Here is a 26667-nt window from a genome sequence, read left to right on the forward strand (position 1 = left end):
TTTTTCTGCATATGACACAAACATCATTCTTTTTTAGAAGTAAGTAAAATTTCATTGTGTATCTCTACCACATTTTTTTAATTCATTCATCTGTTGATGGACAAGAGAGCTGGTTCTATAACTTGACTATTATGGAATTGTGTTCTTATAAATATGGGTGTGCATGTATCACCAGAGAATGCTGATTTCAGGTTATTAGGATAAAAGTTGAGAATTGGCATAACTAGATCATATGATGTCTCATTCCTAATCTTTTGAGGAACCCCCATACTGCTTTTCACAGAGGTTGTAGTACGTATAGTCCCACCAACAGTGTGCAAGTGTTCTTTATTCTCCTCATCCTCACAAGTGTTTATTATTATTTGTATCCTTGATGATTGCCCAGGACACTTTCTACAGATGTATTTGTGGAAGGTCTCTACACTAAGACCTTCAGAAAGGGCTGTACATCTTTATAATTCTTATTTACTTTACATATCAGCTGTCACTGTGACCAACACAGGTAGTTTATGTTGCCTGTGGAAGGGACAGAAAGAGAAATAAAAAGATAAATATCTGTTCATTTATTAGCATAATCTATCAAAGAGTGAAATTTCAAAAGTTGTGGAGCAAATAAGCAATCAATTAGCAGAATTATGTACTAAGTCGCCAGCTCTTATTTCCCAATTATTATAACTTTGGTGTCCCCATATGCACTCCTATATGAAGCAACACAGTGTTCTTAAGCAGTGACTTTGGGCCATACTGGAGGTGGGAGTAAACAGCCTACAGGGAGATGGCAGCTCCTGCCCCCTTAATGTCACACTGTTGAACAGGCTGCTGCTGCTGTGCTGAGAAAAAAACATGTCACAAGAGAGGAGAGACACTTCATTTTCAGTTTCTCAGAAGACAGAACACATGAAATATTTTCCAAATTGAAAACTTACATATAAGTAAATGTCATTTGTATTTAGTTGTTCATTTTGCTAAGGCTGAGACCAAATCTGCCAAGGGCATGGGGTGAAGGATGCTGGGTATTTGTGATCTATTTGGTGGGAAGATATGTCCAAGGACTTCCCTAAAATTGGAGGAGGGAGAGGGAAAGGGAAGACAGTTTGACTTGACAGAGGAATTACTCTACATCTGAATCTCCCACATCATCCCACAAGCAGTATTGTGGTCCCATTGTAGGCTGAATCATCACCACATGAGACCTGTGCCATGATCACTACCTGTAATCAGAATGCAAAGGATCAAAGCCTCACTCTACCTCTGAGGCATGCAGGCTTACCTGGCTGAGCCTCAGATTCCTTATTTGTCAAATTTGGGTAATAAGATAGAGGGATTAGCCTCATACTTAAATATTGTACGTACAACTGAGCATTGGAGAGTGTCAGCTAGAAAAATTAGCTCCTAACCTTTTCCTTTGCCCACAGACTCATCTAATAGGATCTGCCCACTGACCCCACTTCACCCTTTCCAAGTTTTCCCGTCCTCCCAAGCATGGTTCATGATCTGCTTTCTCCCCTACAAAGATTCTAAATTTCAAAGAATGGGTATTTTTTCTTAGAGTCAAAACCCTATTTTCAATTTCAATTTTGAGGCTCTTAAGATATAGAGTTCTTTTTACTATTTAATTGTTCTGGTCCAGGAAATATTCATGTCTGAAAGCTGGGAGTATAGGGTTTGAATTAGAATGCCGTCTCAGAATCTATGGGCAAAATCTGTTACTCCTTCACAAGTTCTGCACAGTTGTTGGTGTGTCAAAAGACAGTCCCTCTTTACCTCTAGGAGAGAATGTGGGTCACGTTCACAGAAGGTTTTAGTCTTGGAAGCTGTCCTCGCACACGGATGGATGCCATCTTCTTTTCTTCCCTCCCCACAGATGACAGTAAAGTTCGACTCAGCAGCAGCCCACCCTCCGCCACCCTGGGCAGCCTCCTGGATGATCAGCACTGGCACTGGGTCCTCATCGAACGGGTGGGCAAGCAGGTGAACTTCACTGTGGACAAACACACACAGCACTTCCGGACCAAGGGTGAGGCAGATGCCCTGAACATTGACTATGAGGTGAGTTGACTCTCCCTGAACATCTCTAGGTCATTTTCTCAAGAGGCATAAGAAAACCAGTAAAGAGAGCCATTGAGAGACATGGTGCACTGAGGAATCTTGCCCTGGGACTTATCTCCCCTCCATCTATGCCAGACAATCTACAAGGAAAGGAGTCCAGGAATCTGAGCAGTCAGGTGATAATGGGGGTCACCAGTGAGGTACCAACTAACTAACTGTGTGTTTTAAACTCTGAAGATTTCCCTATTACTGGGTGTACATGTGCACACACATGTATGTGTTCGCACATGTGTAGCCTTTCTGTGTTTTTGTCAAATCCCTTGATTAAACATAGTCATTCTTCAATTAAACTTCAATTTAGCCGGGTCAATGAAAGACCTAGAAATTATAAATAAAATCTCCAGGAGTCTAGAATCTGGACTAAAATCATTAGCCTTTATGACCATTCCTATGCAGATGTTTGACTAATGCATGAAAAGCTGTTTCTCCCTGCTCCCTTGTAGAAGAGCCACAGTGAAATATACTGGATGAACACTGCCAAGGAGGTTGCACAGAGTTCTAAAAATTGGCAACCAAGAATTAGCCATTTTACTAGTAGTTGAGTTCAAGAAATGTCTATTGTACCCTTCCTGGATTACCAGGCTTAATGGTGGGCTCAGAGATGACTGAGTCTAATTCCTTGCGTTGGAGAAGCTTATAGTCTATTAGCCAACATAAACCATTATAGAACAAGGAGGTGCTAAAGGGGTAGGAAGGAATGGACACTGAGAATACTGGGGTCAGTCTGGGAAATGGCAGAAGGCTCCCAGCAGGATACACTGCTAAGTCCTGGATGAGGTAAGTTATCCTGATAGAAATGGTCAGAAAGGTACACCAGGGCACAGAGCATGATATGCTACTAGTCTTGTCTAGGATTTGTGTTATTTAAAGCAGTAGGCCAATCTTGGTTTGTTGGGGTCAATTCAAATTATAAGGGACAAATATTAGATTTTCAGAAATTCTGTGAGTTGGTTGGTAAACACAGTCCTTATTAAAAGTTAAGTTGCATAAGCTGACAATTAAGTAAAATATTTTAAAATATTACTTTCTTATTATTTTACCATATAATTATCTATCCATTATCTATCTAAATGAACTCTTCAAGCTTTTTGTAATCATTCTACCAGTGCAGTGAAAATACTCTGCACTGGGTTAATATAGCATGCCTTCCCAATTTCACGTTTATTGATCTCCCTCTGATAGCTTGACATCTACAATAGTGGAAGAATGTATACTATGGATACTATCAAACACAATGAATCAAAGTTTGATTGATTTTTTTTGTGGATTGTTTAGACCAGGGGTCAGAAAACTCTGGTTTGAAAACTATTTTCCTATGGCTCCTTTAGGATTAATTTTTACATTTTTAAAGATTTGTGCAAAGAATAAAGAATATATAACAGAAACCATAGGTGACTGCAAAAGAGTAAAAAAATCAATCGATTAAAAAAAATCAACTGATTAGATGAAACTTAATGACAAAACTTAGTGTATGGTTTATTATTTATAAATTGTGTATTGCACATTACTTATAAGAGAATGATCTATGTCTATAAACAACACATTTGTACACGTGTCTCTGTGTGTCAGTGACCCACCTTGGACCTCCACCTGTTAAACCTTTATCAATAGCCCACTTGAGGCAGGAAATAGTGAAAGATAAATTTTAATAATTAGGAAAGCATGGAGTGGTAGAGGGCCATTTGAACCTTGTTAATGATCTTACATTACTGAGAATGAAGAACGACTGAAGAATTTTTTCATGATGGTAACATGGCCAATTTCTCATTTTAGACTAGCATTTCTAAATGTTTGATTCAGGGCCAGTCCAACCAGAAACCACTGGAAACTCACTGAAAGTGAACATATTCATGATCCTCCCTTTCCCACTGAATCAGAAATTGTGGGATAGGACTCAGCAATAAGTCCTCCAGGGAATCCTGAAGTTCCTGATATCTCAGAACCACAGTCTCACAGCAGTCATTCTTAAGGTTATGTGTAGCTCGGGTTTGCAGGTGGGTGGAAGGAAGGAGTTTCTGAACAGAGAGTAGGAAATCCTGTTTGGAGACAATTTCAGTTACCAATTGAGTAAATAACACAACAGTGGAGATGGAGATTGGTGTTTGAAAAATTAGGAGGTGGCCTATTTTTTGTTTTCAATCACAATTATAAACTTAGAGAAAAATCTCTTCTTTTGATCCTAATGTTACTTTAGTACACTGCAGATAAGGCATGCCATTCATTATCTTCAAAAAAAAAAATTGTCATTTTTGACTCAGAATGCTAGATGCCAGAATGATACTTTGGAGTTGCTGAAAATTGGAAGTCTGTGAATATCCATCACTCTCCCTTTGTCTAATTGTTTAATTGATTGAAAACACAAAAAAAGAACAAAGTGAACACACTATATTAAAATTACCTCAAAGCAGAGAGGTCTTTGATGAATTTGAAAACAATAATAAAAGAAAAACCTACAAAATTATCACTCAGTATTATCAAGTCCCTCAAATACTTTCCCTTTAATGTCCAAGGGGATGGTTCTAAAATTCACCATTGCTTGACTTAATTGACTTGCAAGAATCTGTTTACCTATGATCTCTTGTGTATAGAAGCTGTACACAATCACAGCTGAGTGACATTGAAATGAATGTCAGCATTCCGGGAAATGAAATCCAATGATGTCACTCAGTTTATGAAGTTGGATCTGATTTCTTTAGGGCATGCATTGATGTCTTGATGTCTTATAAAAAATGCTTCCTAGGAAAGAAACACCTTGAAAAGTTTCTCCCAAGAAACCTTTGCTTCAGGGGATGTAGTCCTTTCCAAATATGTGTAGCCAGGTTGCTCTAATGATCATAAAAGAAGACAGATTGTCTGTAATAGCATTGGGAGCTGCTGGCTGTGCTGGAAAACAAGAGTTATATGCCCAGAAAAGTCTCTAGCCTTGCAGATGCACTTGAAAGGGTATATGAAGAAGAGCGAGAACAGGGATGGGAGGGCCAAGTTCTATCCACCACTATCTCACCAAGTAGTTGTGTTAACCAGGGAAATGAAAACTCACAACTCTGATTACTGAGAAGCAAAATTGGCACTATTATTGGAAAGAATATAGTCAAACAAGATATTTAAATCTAAGATCTGCTTTATTTCAGAATTATATATTGATCAAGTTTGGTTTCTGCCATGAGCCTTCTGTGCACACATGAGGCCTGGGCTACCGCCAGCTAGAAAGATGACTGAGTTCACAACCTCAGGCTCCAGTGACCCAACATCAGAGCATCCTCCTGCTGTAGAGCTGTTCTCTATCAAATTTTATGTGAAGTCTAACTGTTTGATATAAACCTATTTTTCCTTCTCAGATTTTACCACATTGTGAATAGTAGTTGACAAAGAAAGTACAGTGGCTTCTTCTTAGACTGTCTTATGGAGGTCAATCAAGTGACATTATGACTTTGTATGAGGCAACTAGTCTGGCATTTGCCATGTAAGGCACGAGATTGTCTGCTTCTTGTCCAACCTAGAAGGTGAACACAGACAAGGCTCAGGGAGACCTCTGTCAAAAAGATAAGCAGAAAAAAAGATGTAGATCAAGTACTTTGTATTGGGATGTCTTCCTAGTTCACATCACGTAATCCATGTGACTTTTCTGAATACTGTGAGAGATACCACAGCAGTTTGCATTTCTTCTAGCCTGAAGCAGAAAGGCTTTAGAAAAGACATTTTTAGGACCTTATTCCTCTGATACCCCTGTAATTGAAAAAGTCCTTTCCTATCAATAGTGCTAGATGGCCCCGTTTTAGATCACTATATGTACTCAAACTCTAAAAAACTTGTTTTTGAAAAAAGAAATGATTTACATGTTTCTACTCTATAAATAACAGGCATTTCATAAACTACAAAATGTATTTTAGTAAAAATCTTAAGACATGTATACAAAACCCTAAAACCAGATTAAGATCCTTTCATGTTTAAAAATACATGTGTGGTATATCTTCAAAAATAAGATTGAAGTTTTTAAAAAATGAAATATAGTTTCATAATCTAAAAATGTTTAAGGTCCTTCTAAGTATGATGTAGATTTCAAGAACCTGGGAATAAAATATATAAAAAATTTTACCTATCTGAAAAAAATGTGCCTATATAAAATGAGAAATAAATAACTTGTACTTTTTGTAAAAACTATGTTTAATAATGCCACACTCCACCAAATAACTAGAAAAAGTACTTCAAAAATGTTATAATATTACTAATAAACAAAGCCTCCCTACATTTTTTTGAAATAGGTATCCCATTGGAAAAAAAACAGGGAAAGAACATGAATATAAAAAAAAAAACACAAATGACTTTCATATGCAAAAGGGTCTTCAAACTCTCTAATTGAAAAAAAAAATGAAAGAAAGAAATATCAATTCATGCTCCAAATTACAAAGTCCAACACTATATAATCTGCCACAATAGCATGATAAAAAGAAACCAAAATGATATTGTATATTGTTGTTGGCATAGTAATTAATGCAATATTTAAGAAAGGATAATATTCAAAATTAAGAAAAACATTTCTTTCACTACAACATTCTGTTTCTAACAATTTTCCTATAATTATAAAATAATGTGTGCAATGGATATATTCTAGGAATTAAAAAAGAAAAATGAAAAATTTTCCCCAAATCCTTCAAAAGAAATTGATGACATATTATGATCATCTCAGTGGAGGAGCAGCTCCACTTCAGTGCCTAGGTGATTTTGCATTGTCCACATAGGCCACACAGCCTGCAGTTCACAGCAGGGGGTCATCTAAGTCTTGGCAAGATATTCCTTGATCCAAGGAGACATGAAAGGCTGGGCAGGATCTGTCCAGAGACTCTCTTTCACTCACCTTCCTGACCCAGGGAAGCTGTTAAGGTACAGTTTCTAATAACCTCCCCATTCTAATAAGGTGTAAGGTTTTCACCCTGTTCTCCTAGAATACAGCTGTACCATATAAACTTTTTTAAACTGCAATTTACAATTACATACTGAGGAATGGGAACACACACTTATGTGAAGGTCATCTCTTCCATTTTCTTTAGGAGCCATTGTTTTGGGTATGTAGGGCAGGGACCAAGGGCAGCTGCAAAGTATGTCTCTTGTTTTATTTGTCATCTGTGCAAATTGAAAGCTGTCTGAATTTAAAAACGATTCCTGTATCTTTACCAGGAATGTAAAGTAGTCAGATGTTGGCCTTCAGCTCACCTACTGTGAGGATGCTTTATAAACCCATAGAAAAGTAGCACTCATTAATGACAGAGACAGTCCCATATGTTCTAATTTGAAACTTCTTAATATTAATTGTTCAATAAAAAGGAAAATCAATAATGCACCAATAAAAATAATAATAGAATGTCCTAACTAGACAAAATTTTTTCAGTCTTAGAAGATAAATATTTCATGAGAAATGTAAAGAAGAAAAGAAAATACAAAAGAAAAATCAATGTGTAATAGTACAATATAAATAGTGTATGTTTTAAAAGCAGAGATTACATAAACTTAAAATGTGCAAATAGAAAAAATTTTAAGGATGCTAAGGAGACTAGTAAGAAAGAATCTGAGAGTGTGGGATAAAACAAGAAGAATTTTTTTTTACTATATACCCTCCTTTAACCTTTTGAATTTTATACCATGTGCAAATAAAGAAATGTTTTAAGAAGCTGAGGCAATAAAAATAGTGGATGATTTAAGAAATGTTTCTTATATTTATTTCTAACACTACATGCTCTGATTTAATTCACAGTTTATTTTCAAAAGCACATTGCTTCATAATCTATAATTAAATTTACTTACTTTTTTTTTGAGTTGTGTATCTTAGCATCCCCACCCCTCATTAAAAAGGGCCTCATTAAAAAGGCCAAGATTTCCCTTTTTTATTCTCATTTATTTCTGTAGAATTGTATCTGGCGTGGAAAACACAGTAAGGAAATATGTGTTGAATAAATGAATGATTGTTTTTATGTAAATCCCAAATAATATGAATCTAAGGCCTATTTTTTCATCTCATAAAAAGGATGTAATAATTTCTCCATGCTCAGAGGCTACCTTTGATGCTGCCTTACCATTGCTTGGCATGGCCTAACCGACACTTCTCTTACAACTAAGACAGTCATTTGATTGGATGAACATCATAAAAGTGTTCATTTGGTGATCAAAATAACTACAGATCACTAGGGAAACTGTTTTCAAGGCCATGAGAGAGTATAATTGTTATCGATCCTTTTCTTTCTTTGGAAAATCAGTTTCAAGGCTAACAGAGGAGGACATCAAGGTGAAGAGTAAACTGAAGAAAATAAAAAAGAAAGAAAAGCAAAAAGGAAATGACAACGAAAAAATGTAAAGGAAAATTATCCCTATTATGTGTGGCAGTTGTGATTTTTGTTTAACCTCTGAACAATCCCTATCAAGGAGGTTATCAACTACTACATCACAAACAAAAACCTAAAAGACAGAGCAAAATTGTTGAGTCCCACAATCCCTATTGTCCACTAACCCCTGCCACAGCAGTAGGGCCAGCATGTGAGAACAGGTCTGAGGCTATTGGAGCAGGATCCATGGGATGGCCAAAATTTCTCACTAGGGAAGGAAAACTTAGTCCCTGGAGGCACAGGCCCAGATTGTGAAGCTGATTCTGGGTCCTTTCTGTGTACAAGACTTGAAATCGCTTTATGTGGTTCTCCCCTTTGCTTCTAGTCTTCAATGTAAGATTACTGTGAGTTGGAGGACCTGCTAAATTTATATTTCTTCCAGTTTTAAAGCAAGGAAATGACATATGAACACTTCCTCTTAATATGTCTTAAAAGCAAACCAATTGCATTGAATATGAAGGAGAGAATCTTTCAAGACCAGTATTATAGAAAAACATAATTGTTTTTATTAACATGAACCCAAGGAGTGAATGATAATATATCTTCTTGTTTAATAGGTTTCTATTAGGAAAATGACAGTATGGTTTAATTACCCCATTTTCTCTAGTGGAAGTGGCTAAATAAGCACTTGAAAACTGTTGTTTTTTTTTTAGGTTCAAGTAATATAATCATCAATAAAATAATCTACAGTTATCCAGGACCCTCTTGGATGCTCCTAGAGCCTGATGCAATAGTATAACTGGAGAACTAGGTATCTTAAAACTAAAAATTTAAAGAGTTACAAGTCAAGCTTGCAAACTATTGAACTAAATATGTTCTACTCTACCAGTTTAGTAAACAATCCTTCACAGCTAAAGTGCATAGGTCCAAATTCTATCTGCAATCCAAAGAGCTGCCCCTTGTTCACATCTCTCAGAAAGACAGATGAGGGAAGAGGACAGTGGAGACCCTGAAGTGGTTTCAGAGCTGTTGAGGCAGAAGTGTTGGTGCGCTGCTGGGGAATTCCTGGTCTGGATGGTGGTAGCAGCTTTGTGATCATCTCCTCTGGGATCAAAACACATCTCCCTGCAAGACAAGATGTGACCAGGGGATGCAGCAGGAACCTGAGTACCTTGCCTGAGTAACACAGGGTATGCTGAAGTGAGGCTTTCCATTGAGCTTCCTGCTTGAGTACTGAAATGGACATAACTGAACTGACTGGCCAAAGGGTCTGAAGTGTGTGTGTGTGTGTGTGTGTGTGTGTGTGTGTGTGTGTATGTGTGTGTATATAATATATATATATATAATATATATATATATATAGAGAGAGAGAGATACGCATATAGAGATATATTTATATATAAATAGGCATTTCTATATACAGTAATATGTGTGTGTATACAAAATTCATTCAGACAAAAAGATCTTAAAACGTATTAGACCAATTGGGCTAATATACCTGAGGTCTGCAAGTCTATGAAAAGATATCTATTTGGAAAAATGAACTAAAGTTCTAACAGTTGATCTGATTTGGCCTAGGAACAACAATGGGAACTACAACAATAATAAAAAAAATGTTCTGAATACAGTCCTGGTGCTGTATTCAGAAATTTTCATTTTAAACAATGAGACAGTTTTAGGAAAACCAGAATATTGGTGAAGAGATAGTTAGATGCAGAATCCCAGTTCCTGTACTTCTGGCTGTGAGACCTCAGTTGAATTGTGAACTTTTTGTATATCACATGAAAACTGGGCAGTAAGTGGGGAACAGGAATGAGGAGACAGTTCAGGCATTCAGTACTTTGTAAACAAGAACTGATTTTGAGACTAATGCTTTATTTTTACCCAATATAGGCTGTATCTTGGTAAGATATCATCTATTCTCTGTCCCTAGCAAAATGAAATAAGATAGTCTTCATGCATAAAGAAGGGAACATTGGGAACTTATGAAAGTTTAGCTCATAAAAGAAAAAAAACAAAGTAATTTTTTATGAAAACATTGTCAATTATCTTCATTCAATTTCCAATGTCAATGTAAGGGGGAAATAGCACATCATGTGCAATGGAAGAACATTAAAGTTCTAGAGATCAGAAGTTCCAATCCTGTCACAGACTGAGTCATTGATCTAGTCAAATAACAGAGTAGAAGTTACAAAATGGTGACCTATGTGACTGACCAGGCAAGACTTGCACTGCTTCATCTCATTTGGCTTGTTTGTTGTTTTTCTTTCTTTCAAAAAAAATAATCATTTGAATTCAGATTGATATTTGTAAAAATATCAAGTGATTTCATGAGAAAATTTGGATTTTTTTGCCTCATTTTTAATGGCAAAAATTCATCAACCTAGACTTGGCCCATGAGGGACAGTGCCCTCAGGGAAGGGTCACATGACTCAATAACACCTAGCAATGTGAGTTTCAAAGACTTAAAAAGAAGACAACAGTTTAGATCCTTCTTCATAGCCCTTCCATTAAAAAGTGGCCCATCAGAGCAAATGTGACTCAAAAATGTGCATAATATTTTGAGAAATTTCAAAAGTATCAGAGAGTCAAATTAGACAGAAAGTAGAATCATCAGAACTGAAAGATTCCAAATTTATATGGGCCTAGAGAAAACAAGAAACAGTAAAGAAGGAATGAACTCGTTGCCATCCAAGTATCATCAAGGATCAAGAGGCAAGCATATACCAGACCAAAGGAGATGAATAGATCAAAGAGAACGAGAGTGGCAGATTCTGGGAACTCATACCTTTAACACCAACGTGAGCTTTCTCCTGGGACTTACCCAGCTGGAGCATACCTGTGACACACACAATTCCCTCAGGTTACTAGGTAGACTACCTTGTCCAAGAAAAACTGCCAGTGGAACTCTGGAATCTAATACTTAGTTTTGTTGCCTACTAACATCAGTGAAAGGTACACTCTGCAATTTGCCAAGACCCATAAAACAAGAACAGGAAAAAAAAAGGTAAATTCATCAAAAGGGAAAAGGCAAAAGAAGACCTAGAAGAAAATTGCTTATGCCCTTTTTTTTATCCAATTAAATAAATATTTTGTTGGACCTATTATATTTAATCATAGCTTTTAGGGTTATACAATAAAAAATGAGTAAGATATTTTCTCTATCTTGAGAAACTTAAGGGATAAATTTCAAAATATTCACCTTAGTCCCTTTTCTGCTACCAAAGCAGATAACTGAGGTCATCATCTTATAAAGACAAAAAGCATAGTTTGCTTTCCAGTTTTGGAGTGTTCAGTTCCATAATCACTTGGATCCCTGTGGCAGAAGATTACCACAGAAGTATATAGTAGAACAAACTGGCTCACCACACAGACAGGGAGTGAAAGAGAGAGAAAGAAGAAGAGGCTAGGGTCCCAGGACCCCCTTCAAGGGCATGCATTCAATGACCTGTATGCCTTCTACTACTCCCTTACATCTAGGGACTAGTAGACATGGGCATTTAAGGATGTTTCAGGTCCCAAATGTAGCAATATTTAGCAAATATTTATTTGGTACCTACTATGTGTCAGGCCTCCTTTTAAGTGCTTGAAATATGTCCATGAAAAGAACAATGATGCCTACCCTGGTGATATTTGGATTCTAGCAGTAGAGAAAAACTATTCAGCAAGAAAACAACACAAATCAGTAAATTCTATACTATGTAAGTAGACAACAAACTGCTGTGAGAAGAAAACTAAAAGTAGATCACAGTACTGGGCTTGGGATTTCAAGGATAAAGATTAGCAAAATGGGGTCAGTCACCTTTGAGGAGAAACCTAAAGTCTGTTGTGTTGCTATCTGGAGAGAGTTGACTGAGAACTTAGGACTCCTAACCTAAAATAGCTGTACTGAACATTTTAGGTTCCGGGCCCTTCAGCAGAGGCTAGACTAAGCCTACTGAATCCAATCTTTGCATTCACAATTTAAGGGATATCTTCCTGAAGAGGATTAATATTTTCTTGCTGAAAATCCTTCAGTACTCCCCATTCTTCTGAGCTCTACATTCAGTGATTTTGGTGTGTGTCTCTAACTCACCTTGCTAGTTTTATTTATAACTTAAATGTCTATCATTACTTATTTTTTTGATCACCAGCATAGTGTTTTCTGGGCTGTGGGGGTGTCCTTTATTTTGTCCTCCATACTTTTCTCCATATGATTTACTGAAATGTCTGTTTTCCTAAATGTATGTCTCAAAATTCTGTTATTCTCCAAACTCCAACTCTCTGGTTATTTTCTCCAGTTATTTCCCAGACTTCTTCTTTGTATAGCAGTTGGTCTTTTCTCGTTGTTCTTACCATACCTTGCCTTCCATCATTCTGTTAGAGGATGAATTTTTCATTGGGAATGCCACTACATTTCTAGAGAAAAGGGAGAGTGCATAATTTAACCTCTACACCACCACAGAGGCTTGATTCATGCTTTACAGAGAGTAGGGTTTCAACAACTAGTTAGGGAATTTGATTTGGACCAAAAAAAGTGGAAATAACTTTTTCAAGTGTTTCTGAGAGTTGCTAACAGAATACTTAAAATAAAAGATTTTTTTCAGTTGGTGTGAACTAGAAATAATTGTTCACATATGACAAATTTTATTTGGAAATTTATGACCACTATAAACTTTCAATGAATAGATAAAAACATGATCTAAGGCAAGCCAGGGTTCTGGCTCTGTCTTTCATATACCAAAGACCTTTAGGCACTTCATGTGGACTATATATGCTGAAATATACTCTCTGTTCAGCATCATCAATATCCATCTTATGATGAACTATGACAAATTCTGAATAGAAACTCAGAATCCTCAACAATGAAATCAGTGAAGGAAATTTTTTTAAAAATGTTTGGAATTGTGAGAAACATATACAATAACTGAATTCCCACAGAAAAACGAGATAGAAAATTAGTACCTTTGAAAGGAAAAAATAAGATCAAAATATAAAAATCATTGTAAACTTTTCATTATGATCCTTTATTTAAAATATCTATCCTAACCACATGTGTGTACCATATAAAACCTCAATAAACACAAAAAATACCCAATTAAATTGCACATTTTTATACTACAAATATTGGTTAACACTGCTTTTCTCTGAGCTGAACCCAAATGAATGAACTAATGGTTGGAGTCGAGGAGAAAAGCAAGTGTTGAGAGACAGTGAATCAGAGTACAATTAGATCAAGTAGAACAGCTTGAGAATGGTCAATATTCAATTTTTTTTCAAATAATTGGTACAATAATTTGCCAGCCTAGGTCATTACACAGTAGTGACTTTAATATGCATGACTTGATGGACAAAAACAATTTTAAGCAAGATTTTAGTTTTTATTATCAAAGTTTTGATAAATAAGATAAAATATAAATGCAAATGATCCATTGACTATAATTACTAATATAAAATTAATAGTTATATACCAAGTGTTTATGAAATATTTAGAAAAACAACATTTTATAGGAAAGAAATACATCAATATATGAAGCAAACTTTTCCAATCTAACTTAAATGAACTAAATCTATAACTCAATACTACAATTACAGCTGCAGGTTTCTACTTGAAAAATCAAAATGTATAAATCAGTTGCAAATATATATATATATATATACATATACATATGTGTGATATATATATATATATATATATCAGTTTGTACTCATACTCAAATATAAATAAATGCCATTTTGCTACTTCTCTCTCACTTGATCCAATATGCTCATCATTCTGTTTCCCTTGATGGCAGGAAAAACATCTCTCTTGAGTAATTAGTTAATACCTATTTATACCTGTGTGCATTATTGTGTAAACACTGGATTATATTAATATTTCCTGGGCAGATTGTTAACTGGCTAGCGTCAGTACTATCTTACATCAAGGGAGGTATTCTATCTACTTGTCCCACCTGAAAGCATGTCACCCACTAGTCCGGCCTGGTTTGGAGTCTTGAAAACCACGTGTCACCTTCTGCTGCTGTGGTCTGTGATATCTGGTATCACCTAGATCTGTGAGATGTAGTCACTTGTGCTCTCCCAGACTTCAAATGCAACTACCAGCCCTCTGTACATTTACTGAAAACCTCAGCACTTTCATACCTCCCCCTGCATCCTGTTCTCTTAGGCCTATGCTAGCTAGAGTGCCCAGGTCAGTGAGAAACAGGTCTCAGGCTCTCCTATATTGGAGCTCCACTTAAGCCACTGATAATCCTCCTGTCTTCTCTACAGCTCTTTTGCTCTGGGGCCATACTGAACTTGAAGCAGCTCATATAGGCTTTCGAACATCACTTCTTTGGTAATCAGGATGATTTCCAGGATCTGACTTGTGATTTCTATCCACCTTCCCCAATGCTCTATAAGTTTCAGTCCCTCAGAGTGGAACAGAGAATAGTCTGTACACTACAACCCAACTTTCCCCAACAAATTCTTCCAAAAATCCTCCACCCAGACTAAAAGGAGTTATAGTTGCTCCCTTAATGCTGTAGAAAATTGCAAGGTTATATACAGTATTCTGTGTATTATTTTTCTCTGGATAAAAATCTTTACCCTGAATAATTTAACTACTGTTTTTGCTGTGTAAAAGACAGTGCTTTTTGTTCTTTCTATTACCTTTCAAATTTTGTTCTGTATCTGCTGTTTTCCTAAATCACAATGCAGTGAAGTAGAGCATTAATTTTTTTATTAGAAATTGAAGAAGGTGGTGAACATCAAAGTGAAAAGGTAATTTTGTAAGCTCTCAAAAGTATTTCTTATAAAATATTTGTGGCATTTACAAATTTATTGTTGATTGTTTTTGTTTTCTAGAATTTTTTCCAAGACATATGGACTCTTATAGTGAAAGATAAAGCTTTTCTTGGAAAAAATATGGACTTGATTTAAATGTTTGACGAAAGAAAACTAGGCTTATATTCATTTGCTAGGTAAAATACGTACATAAAACAAATGGTACCCAACCATGACTCAATAAGAGAGAATCTATTAATTCATGATCTAACAATGCAATTCAACACAGCAATAGATTGAGCATGAAATACTTAGTTCCAACCCACAAACTTTTTGAAAAACAATGGATAATGTAAAGTATTCATTTTCTTTTCAAACACAGAAACAAATTATATGTAAACTGGGAGTACAGGAATGTTTCCCTGATGTGAAGTCAGAATCAGAGTTATGTGTCCATGGTAAATGGAAGATTTTTTTGCCTTCTTTTATTTTAGTTTGGTTTTAGAAGGTTCTATACCATTATTATTATTTAATATTTCTTAAGTTGTGGCTCAACCTTAGAAAGTTTTGGTTATGATGACAAAATAAAGAAAAGCTATGTACAAAATTGATTTTAAAAAGGAACCAAGTGCTTGTAGATGTAATATGATTGTACCCTTTACAAATACAAAGAAATTATCTTTAAAAAGTATATGACTTAATATGAAGGTATATACAAAATATTTTGTTTGAGAAAATGAACCAGCACCAATAATATGGGTATTTATATGATAAAATATTAGTGAATTAGAAAAAAATATAATGGAAATTTTAGTAGTATGAAATTCCTAGGAATTAATTCACTGAAGAATATGTGAACTAGGGAAAGACATTAACAACTTAGGTGGAGGAACCTTATCTGAAATATTCTGAAAATAGAAAAAGATACTGAGTTCTTGGAAAGGAATGTGAAATATTTTTAAAAATTCATTCTTCTCTGAATATATTCTTTAATGAAATAATGAATCCTCAATCAAAATTTCAACAATTTTTTTTCAAATAAAATTCTGAAATTGTGAAAAAAATGAAGGACAATATCAATTCTCTTACAAAAGTAAAGCATCAATAAGTAAAAGTGAGTAAAGGATTAATAATCCTTATCACCTCTTACAATTTATTAAGAAACATTTTTCAATAGTGTAGAACTTGTGAAAAAATAAATATCTAGTAGTAATCCTTTGTATATAACTGCTATTCATATAAGGGAGAGACATTCAGAATAGGAGAATGTGTGTGTGTGTGTGTGTGTGTGTGTGTGTGTGTGTTTGCGCAGAAAAGACAGGAGAGGTTTAAACATGGATATCAGATAAGTACAAGATTAAAGTGACATTTTCAAGTAGTAGAGCAAAACTAGGTTACTTATTAAATTATATTGGAATAAAGGTAAACACAGAAACTGTTCTGTTTTGTTTTCTTCTCATGGAAGAAAAATTATTCACAAAAGATCAAGATGCCAAAAAGTAATATATTCATTAAAATAATTTGTATTAGTATTTACTAGACATAAAATGATCATGAAAATTAATATTCCATAATCTTCCCAGACAAATTCACTATAAGTAAGTAGTTTGGTGCTATAATCACACTTCACAATCAGTTGCAGTTCTTGCACTTTTCAATCAAATTTATAGTAATTTCCCATTTTATCACAAATGCTGAACAAGTGTCACTATTGAGAACTAAATAAAGATTTCAATAAATTGTTTCTTATTTGCATTATAAAACTGTATAAGGCATTTGCATTATTGTCTGTTTTTTATTTTCATCAATAATGATTTGGGAAAAACCTTGTGCTGAGTTTTTTGGTACAATGCAGGCCTTTAAAGTAGGTCTCTCAGCTGAAGAGAGTGATGTTTTGTTTGTCCCTTGGCTTTCTATGGACAATTTCTCTAAGATGCTTGTGTAAGAGATAAATATAAAGATGCTAGTTTTCTTTCTTTTTCTTTTTTTTCTCCTTCTGTAAATTACTGTTTTATTTAGTATTAAAAAGGTTCAGAAAAGAAGTGAAAATGGTTTTGTAAAATAAGCCCTCAAGAAGCAAGCAATTACAGTTATTTTTACATGGGCTAATCAGTATCCTTTTAAATGTGTAATCAAGTGGCATCTATAATTATTTGAGTCACTTGTCTCATACATACAATTGAATCTACCGAATGTATTTGCTTCCTTTCCTTTTCTACTCCTTCAGAGTTTACAACTAAGAGTTGATTTTTATTTTTCCCACTATAAAGCTTAGTTTTGGAGGAATTCCAGTACCAGGAAAACCTGGGACCTTTTTAAAGAAAAACTTCCACGGATGTATTGAAAACCTTTACTACAACGGAGTAAACATAATTGACCTGGCTAAAAGAAGAAAGCATCAGATCTATACTGTGGTAAGTTATCTCATTTATTTTTATTTTTATTTCTTGATGTTTTCTATCACTTTGGGGTAAGTCTTGCTTTCACTATCACACTCCTGTACTTCTTCATAGTGTGCCTGTGTTTATCTTGTACTTTTAAGAGGTCCCATCAGCCTCAGTCATTACTGGAGAGCAAGACTCCCAGCCTGGACTGAGTACAAATTGTGTTCCTGGAGAAAAATGTGTATCAAAGACATTTACAGAACTCTATTCTTTTGGTTGTGGTTGCTTTCAGCTGTGGGTGAGATTTGCATTCTATAAGGGCTAACATGGATTTTTTTTTTAATCTCTGGTAAACCAAAGCAAAGAATATTCCATTAAATTCAAGAGCTTGGGAGTTACATAGTTGTCTAGGAATTTGTTGAACTTCAAAAGAGGGCCTTTTAAATAAATGAAATTACATTTTTTTTTAAATTTTAGAGATGCCCTTTGTTACATGTATAATCCTGATAAGTTAAATAGTTAACATTTGTTTTTCCTAATAAGGCATGAGTTTCTTTAGGGTCAGGTATATGTCTTCTTTTATCACTAATGGATTTTTAATATATAGCAGAGTGCTTTGCATTTAGTAGGTACTCAATAAAGGTGTTGATGTTTCTAGCTATAGTTAAAGATTTTTCCGTTTATACATGCTTCCAGTGTTTTCAGTTTTTCCATGGCATATTTTATAGCCCTATTTAGTACTGCTATTTGTTCCTAGCAGATTAGCCCTTTAATCATTGTATAATGATATGCTCTTGCTCTGATGACCTTTTTGGCTCTGAAGTCTACTTTATCTGAGGTTAATGTTGCCATTTATATATTTTCCAATTAACTTTGCATGATATTTCCTTTCTCATATTTTTATTTTTAACTTAGCTATATTGTGGTACTTGAACTGAGTTTCTTATTGACAGCAAATATTTTGTTCATTTTTTTTAATTCACTTTTCCAGTATGTTTAATAGGTATCTTTAGACCATTTACATTTAGTGTAATTAATGTGTTAGGGTTGCAATGTCCATTTTTTTTTTTTTATGTTCTGTTATCTTCTTTTTCAGGCTCCTCTTCTTTTTTCTATGTGTTCCTTGAATGCTTTTTAAGAATTTCATTTTGATTTATCTAGTGGTCATATCTCTATGTACAGGTTTTGTTAGTGGTTTCTTAGTTACTATATTACATATATGCAAAGTTTGATAACTTACTGGTTTCATTTTACCAATTTAGGTGAAATATAAGACTTCTCTCCTTTTAAATTTGTTACCTTTCATGATTTTTATGTAATTGTCTTCATATTTCCTCTACACTTTGAACTGTATCGCACAGTTTTATTTTTGTTTCAATTATCAAACAAAGTTTGAAAACACAAGAGAAAAAGGAGAGTTTCTTGAGTTCAGCCATATTTTTGCTTACTATTGTTCTCTCTCTTTTTTTGTAGCCTGATTTTCTTTCTTTTGTCATTTTCTTTTGATTGAAATACTTTCTTTTAGCCATTCTTTTTGAGTGTATATGAAAGTGACAAATTATTTTATTTTTCTTCATCTGATAATGATTTTCTCTCTCCTTCCACCTTTGAATGATATTTTCTTTAGATGTAAGATTGTAGGTTGACAGTTCTTTTTATTTCAGCACTTGGAAAATGCTGAATCATTTACCTCTGGCCTCAGTGATGAATTTAGTTTCATTTCTCCAATAGGTAACACGTCATTCTCTATTGTTGATTTCAAAAATTTCTGTCTTTAGTTTTTGAAAGTTTGAATGTGATATGTTGTATATTTCTTTGGGCTAAGCTTGTTTGATTATTGCTCAATGTCTTGAATGAATGAATAGACTATGTCTTGGGCTAATCTTTACACATTTACATGTGAATAATTTGGGGAGTTTTATGGGGTTTTTGCCATTATTTATTCAAGTGCTTTTATACCTGTCTCTTTCTTATCTTCTTGAACTCTGACAACATGAATACTAGATCTTTTGTTATAATCCCTCAAATCTTATTTCTTAGTCTTATTTTGTGCTTTGTTCAAATCATGTCAGTTCTTTTGTTTTAGGTAGAAGTTTAATATTCTTTTTCTTTTTTCTTTCTTTCTGTTATTGAACCTATTTATTATCTTTTAGGTTTGATAATGAATTTTCATTTCTAAAATTTTCATATGATTCTTCTTATCATTTGATATTTTGATTTCCTTGCTAAGACTTTTGATTTGTTACTAAGATTTTCTATTTTTTTTAACTCATCTCAAATGGGTAATTGGCATTGAGACATTTTTATTATAATGGCTGCTCTAGAAATGTTTGTCAGATAATTCTAACATTAATTAAATGTCATCCAAGAGGCATTTATCAATTATCTTTTTTCGTTTAGCTTGAGTTCTTTTTTGGTATAACAAAATATCGTTGTTGGTTTTTATAAGTGAACCTGCATATTTTAAGTATTATGCTGTGGTAAATCTTCTTTAAATTTTCTGTTTATCTGTCTTTTGCTCACCCTGTCCACGCAGGGGAAGGAGAGGTTTGGCCTTAATAATACTGGTTTGAAATAGAAATTCAATTCCTTACTGAGCCTCCATTGACTTCTGAGGATGGAAAAGGTACTTGTTACTACCAAGTATGTGAGAGTTACTGCTTCCTACAAAAGTTTCATTGATTCTTCTCTGAGTATAGTAGCTTGCATAGTAATGCCTCATGATCATCCTCTGTGTGACCTCCAGTGACATTACTATCAGAAGAAAGGGTCCTCACTTGCTATATCATTGGACTGTGGTGAAGTCCACCAAGGCATCCTGACCCCATCTTTGTGAAGTAGATGGCCTCCCTCATTAGTGCTGAGTAGTATTGAAGTCCAGGATCCCCATGTAGTCTCCACTGACACCACAGTGAAACACTTGATCTTTTCTGACAAAGATAGACTTCTCAAATCCCCAGGATTTTTCTTCTAGATTCTAGACATTCCCAGATTCATTTCCATAATGCCACCTTGGTTAGGGTCAGAGACATTTTGTTACAGCATAGCTAGATAGCTTTGCAGCAGGAGTTTTCTCTATGTCAGTTATCTTGGGTTGAAGAGTTATTTTAGTTATTTTATAAAAATATTCTTTTTTATTTTGTTGCCTATTTCCTCATCCTTTGGCTGAAGAGGGCAGGCTCGGTATTGCTATTTTTAAAAAAATTTGTTTATGCCAGTTTGTCTGTTGGGGTTGTTGTTAGTTCTTCAGCAATGGGGCTAAGACACTAGGAAAATACAAGGAACTCTCCACCCTGTTGTGCTTTAGACCTTGAAGTTATTACATATGCTTTCTGTCCTCTCTTCATCAGTCAGCATCTTCTTAGGTTTCTTTTACACATGATTTTCAGTGTGGTTTAGTTATGTTCAGTAGCAGGACGAATATGGAGAATTATGCTGCTTCATAATCTCTAAATTGCAAGTTCTTTACAACTTTTTTTTTTAATCCATACAAGAGTAAGTCATTGTATCACTGATAGGAAAAAACCCTAACCCTCCGGCTGGAGTTGTAGCTCAGTGGTAGAGCACTAGCATGTGTGAGGCACTGGGTTGGATCCTCAGCACAACATAAAAATAAATAAATAAAAGAAAGGCATTGTGTCCATCTATAATTAAAAATATATTAAAAAACAAAGAACCAAAAAAAAAAAAATCCCTAACTGCCTGAAGTCTGTCAATTGAACTATCTGGGGAAACTATATATGCAAATGAGCCTGTTTTACTTTCCCTTTTCCTGACAATTCCCCCACTTTTCCACATGAGCTTAGGTTATTTACAAAGTGCTTTTTATAATTCGGGGTTTTGCCTTGACACATTTTTCCCAATTGCCATTGTATTCCTAGATGTAAGACACATTTGCTTTAGGAAAACCACACCAAGATTAAATAAAGGTCACTATTGTTTAAAAGTTTGTCACCAAGTTTCTGACTCCTTTTGTTGGGAAAGGTTAAGACACACAATACTAACAAGGGCTCATTCCCTCCATTGGTTCCAGGAGTGACATCAACTGATATTACCTGACCTACCGGTTCTGGCTCACACAGAAGGCCCCTGACAATTCCCCCACTTTTCCACATGAGCTTAGGTTATCTCCTAATTTACCTAAGCACCATCTTGCTGATGACATTTTTCTTGAGTCTGGCTCAGAAGATTTAAGCCGTGGAAAATGCATTAATTCCCATCCTTTCCACAATACTATTTTCAAGAATTATTTCATAATATATCAGTTCCTGTATTAAGTGTAGTCTGCTAACACAAGAGCACTTACATTGGGTTCACGCCCTGCCAGAAGTTTAGCTTAGACAAATGTCATAAACATCAAAAAGCAGCTGTACTTACCATTGTGCTCTGAGTCTGTAGAGCAAATTGCAATACAATAAGCTTAAGAAAACATCACTCACTTCCATTGTTTATAAAAGGTTCTTAAAAATAAGAGAGCCTGAGCCTCAGATATGAGTAACTAAGATCCCTATGGTAACATTCATAAAAGAAATCTCCATATATATTACACTAGAAAATATCTTTAATGACAAGATATTTTGAAGACAGTCACTGAATAAAAATGAGATAATGGAGACAAAACATGAATTTCTGAATATTGGCAACTTCCATCTTCTTTTTTGAGAGAATCATTACATCATTGTAACCTTAACAAATATTTTGGTGATGTTTTAACTACCATTGCATTTAGCAAGTTCCCTGAAACTTGGCTAGTGTACTTTATTCTTCAGGGTTTAATTGGCAGTGTCGTTAATATGAGGCTCAGAGAATCCATTTAGCACTAATGCACTTGAAAAAAACTCCCAAGAATAGTGTTTTATTGTGTAGAGAGACAACCTTAGTTTTCACCTTCACAATATGAAGGGAAAAACATACACTATTTTTCTTCCAAATTGCTTTCATCACTTGGCTTAAGTGAGAATTCATACACACACACACACACACACACACACACACACACACACACACACACACACACATGCACACACGCTTATATACCTGGTCTGTGTCTTTGGAATTCCTTGTGGGAAAGAATGGTTCGCATGGTCAAATACTGAGTTACAAACTTCTTCATTCCTGTCAGCAAGCTTAAAATTTCTCCCAACAGCACCAAATCAGCTGTACTCTAAGTCACTAAGTCATTGCAATGCCAAGTAAGGGTTTTTGAAAGAAAGGGTGTTTTTGATCTTTTCCAGTGTTCACAGATTCTCTATCAACTATGAAGCCTTGGGAAGTTCATTTTATTTGGCTATTCAAGAAATCAACAAATCAGGCAGGAAGAGCATGGTAATGCCCATAAATTATAAAATACGGATGTGAGGCTCACAAAAGCGCCAGCCTTTGCCTCATGTAGCACAAGCCTTTCCTACTGGCTGCATTCAGGCGGCATCCCCATTGCAATCTGTCATCCCTTTCTTGTGGGACCTGCCCACTCCCTGGAGATTTAACAGCTGTTCCATGGGGATAATTCAATTTAGTCTTTATAGCTCAATTTGACTACAGGACGATCCTTCACACTCTGAAACGCAGTAAAACTAACAGCTTAAAGTAGACATAAAAAATAACTCGCTATTCTTCCTCAAATCCTCTATCCTATGCTAATATAGCACCATATAATAAACAATCAGAAAGTAAATGGCCCATTGAAGTGTGTGTACAGTACCTGTAATGTGGATTATAATATGTATAATATAAAATATATATTGCCCTGATGGTTTCTTGAACATGATTAATTTCATACGTTGAATTCCATGAGAAATGATGCTTTCTTTTGAGCCATCCTTTCCTGAGCATCACACCTCCTCTCAAGAGGCAAAGAGAGGAACATGATTGTCTAGAAGTTGTCTGAAATCTCATTCACTTCATTATAGGTGTTAAAATGATTATTATTTTTTTCAATTAAAATAAAAGCCCAAAAAGGTCATATTATTTTATTTTGTCTTCAAAGGAAGAGGAGGGAAAACAAAGTGACCAATAGCTAAGACTGTAGTTATAGAATTGGCTTTGGAGCTGATTGACCATGTCCATTCATTTCTGTGAGTTTGTCTCAAATCATTGAAATCAAGGAATTTGGTGGGCAATAGCCAATACTAAGCACAACCTCATGATTAGAAATGAAAATGAATTACAAAATATCTTTCAACTTGCTCTAGAGGCGAACCTAATGATCTTCTCAATCCAGTGTTCTGGACAGTACCAGATGTTACATAGTGGTGGAGAGCATGGGGGCCTCTATTCCTAAGCCCTACTCCATTGCTCACTCAGCTAACGGACCTTGGTAAAGTTACCAAACATTGGCATCTCATATATAAAATGGGGAAAAGTTAGAGTGCTTACTTCAAAGTGTTAATGTATAGATTAATTCTACCTGCCATGTGTTTGATACAGTACATGGTCCACAGTTAGCACCTAATACGCGGAGGAGTTGTTCCTAAGTAAAACATCTACCCATCCATTCAACTCAAATTGGCATGTAAGCCGATATTTATTCACCATATTACATAGATAACTAATAACATCACATCCAGTTTCCAAATAATAAAAATATATTGGAAAGAGCTCATGGTCATTTCTGAATCCGGATTTTAGCTTACTCCTGAATTATATAAATCATAAATTGGGTTCAAAGTAAATACATTTGTAATTTTATCCATCTCATTCATTTGAGGAAATTTAGTGACAGTTCTAATCTAGTCTTGATCAAATGATGGACTCTTTTAAAATAAGACGTTTTAAAAAATTATGATGCACTGTGGAGTGGGTAAAATAAGACATCCAGATAAGTAACAACAACAATGAGTTTTTGTGAAGTTTTTCATTTTTGTTTGTGTCTCCTCCTGTCATGCAAATCACTGGAGCATAGTTGTTTATTTATCACAACTCCACAGTCAAAAAAAACTCTTCAAGAGTTAAGTGCATGTGTAATTGAGAAGGCATACACATTCACATCTGTGCGTGCATGCGCATGCACGCGCATGCACACACACACACACACACACACACACACACAATCTACTGACAGCAACCTTTGTCTTACCTTCCTGTGACCCAGAAGCTCATGAAAATCGTTCACTGAAAACTCCCTACTGTCTAGTGAAGCCTATAATCTCTTCAGCTTGTCCCCAAGATCATGTTTCATCTCTGTGAGTATGCTCTGTGATAAATGATACTTTCCCTTGATGGAAGGAATCATTTGAAAAGCAGCTAACGTATCACGTCTTCTCTCTGCGTGTTCCTGCTGTCTTCCACTGCCATTTGACCAGTCTGACATTCACTTCACCTGCGCTGGGCTTTGTTCTTCTGATACCTTGGAAAAAACAATTTCTAAGTTATTAGCTTTCTGAGCAGATGCTTCCTTCCTTCCTTTCAGAAAATTGAGATTAAACATTTCAAGGTCATATGAAGAATAATGTAACTTAGAGTAGGAAAAATAAATAAATATGCTAACAGTGGCATGGTCATTGTCTTGATCCATTTGGGTAGCTATAACAAAATTCCATAAACCAGGTGGCCTGTAAACAATGGTGTTTATATTTTCACAGTTCTGGAGGCTGGGAAATTATAGGTCAGAGTGCCAGCATGGTAGAGACTTAGAAGAAGCCTCTCCTGGGTTGAACACCGTAGCTCTCTCACTATATCCTCATACCACACCATGGAAGGGCCTGTAGGCTTTTTTGGGCCTATTTGCTAAAGGCATTAATCCAATGACCTCAGGATTTTATGAACTTCTAAAAGGCCCCACCTCCTAATGCCATCACATCATCACATAAGTCTTTCTCTTGGTTTTAAAGCTTTATTTTTTTTTCTCTCTCTTCTTCTCCTTCTCCTCCTCCTCCTCTTCCTCCTCCTCCTTCTTGTCTCTCTCTCTCTCCCTCTCTCATCTCTCTCTCTCTCCTCTCTCTCTCTCTCTCTTTTTTGTGTGTGTACCAGAGATTGAACCTAGGGGCACTTAACCACTGAGCTACATCCCCAGCCCTTTTTATGTTTTATTTTGAGACAGGGTCTTGCTAAATTGCTGAGGCTGGATTTGAAGTTACCATCCTCCTCCCTAGGCTTCCTTAGCTGCTGCAGTTACAGGCATGTGCCACTGTAACCAGCTTTGACCTTATTTTCTAAGGTGATCAGTGTTATTTACTCATGTGACAAAAGTATTACTTGAAGTTATTTTAAAAAAATTACTTCAGAAAGTTTTGAAAAATGTTTTTAATGACTGTGGTTGTGGCTTAAAGATAGGTCACTTCCTTAACATGTGCCAGGCCCTGAGTTCAATACCCAATACCAAAGAGGGGAAAAAATACATTTTGTGTGTGTATACACTCTCACACACACACACACACACACACACACGCACACACATACACACAATGATGGGGATTGGACCCACAGCTTAACACATACTAGGCAAGTGCTGTATTTTATATATATATATATATATATATATATATATATATATATATTCCTTAATGAAAATGAAAATGCAAAATGTACAAAACTGAACACCAACCAGAAAGACACTGTTCTTATCCATATGCATTTCAGTTTCACATTTTAAATGAATGTTTTTATATAGCATAGACAATATTTTAATGATAATTTTATGTCTTGATTTTTCATATTAATACATTCTTTAGATATTTTCAATATCATTAAAATTTTCAATCTGTATTTATAAATGTTACTTAAAACATTAAATCAATTTACCATTGTTCATTTAAGAGCCCAGTACATTAAAAATTTGAGTTGTCTGAAAGTCTACTGCTGAAAAACCACCTAAATGACAACTACAGTGTGAAAGTAATTTTCTGACATTTAAAATAGATGACTGAAAATGTAGGTTATTGGGTTATAGATTATGGATTTTTTTTATTCAACTCTATTTTCTAAAGTCTTCACCAAGTTCCATGCATCCCGCAGTGTACAAGGAATCTGCTTATTCTTCTAGTTTTACCCGACATTGTCGAGTCATATGAATATTCAAGTGACTTTACAAGAATGGAGATAAATGAAAGCTGAAATGTACTCAGGTGCTTTTCTGCTGTGTACTACTTCCAACTAAGAAGCTGTGCATGATTCTT

At 35.2% G+C, this 26667-nt stretch overlaps 1 protein-coding gene across 2 annotated transcripts in view; it reads left to right on the forward strand.

Annotated features, from left to right (window-relative positions):
• Positions 1-26667, forward strand: part of Cntnap5 (contactin associated protein family member 5) — a 790097-nt gene that overhangs the window by 364941 nt on the left and 398489 nt on the right. For both annotated transcript variants that reach the window (XM_021721849.3, XM_078017259.1), the window contains exons 6-7: positions 1865-2049; positions 17441-17584. In XM_021721849.3, the coding sequence (XP_021577524.2) occupies positions 1865-2049; positions 17441-17584 (329 nt within the window). The remainder of the gene's footprint in view (positions 1-1864; positions 2050-17440; positions 17585-26667) is intronic.

This window comes from Ictidomys tridecemlineatus, chromosome 7 (assembly GCF_052094955.1).
Source record: "Ictidomys tridecemlineatus isolate mIctTri1 chromosome 7, mIctTri1.hap1, whole genome shotgun sequence".
In the NCBI taxonomy this organism is placed as follows: Eukaryota; Metazoa; Chordata; class Mammalia; order Rodentia; family Sciuridae; genus Ictidomys; species Ictidomys tridecemlineatus.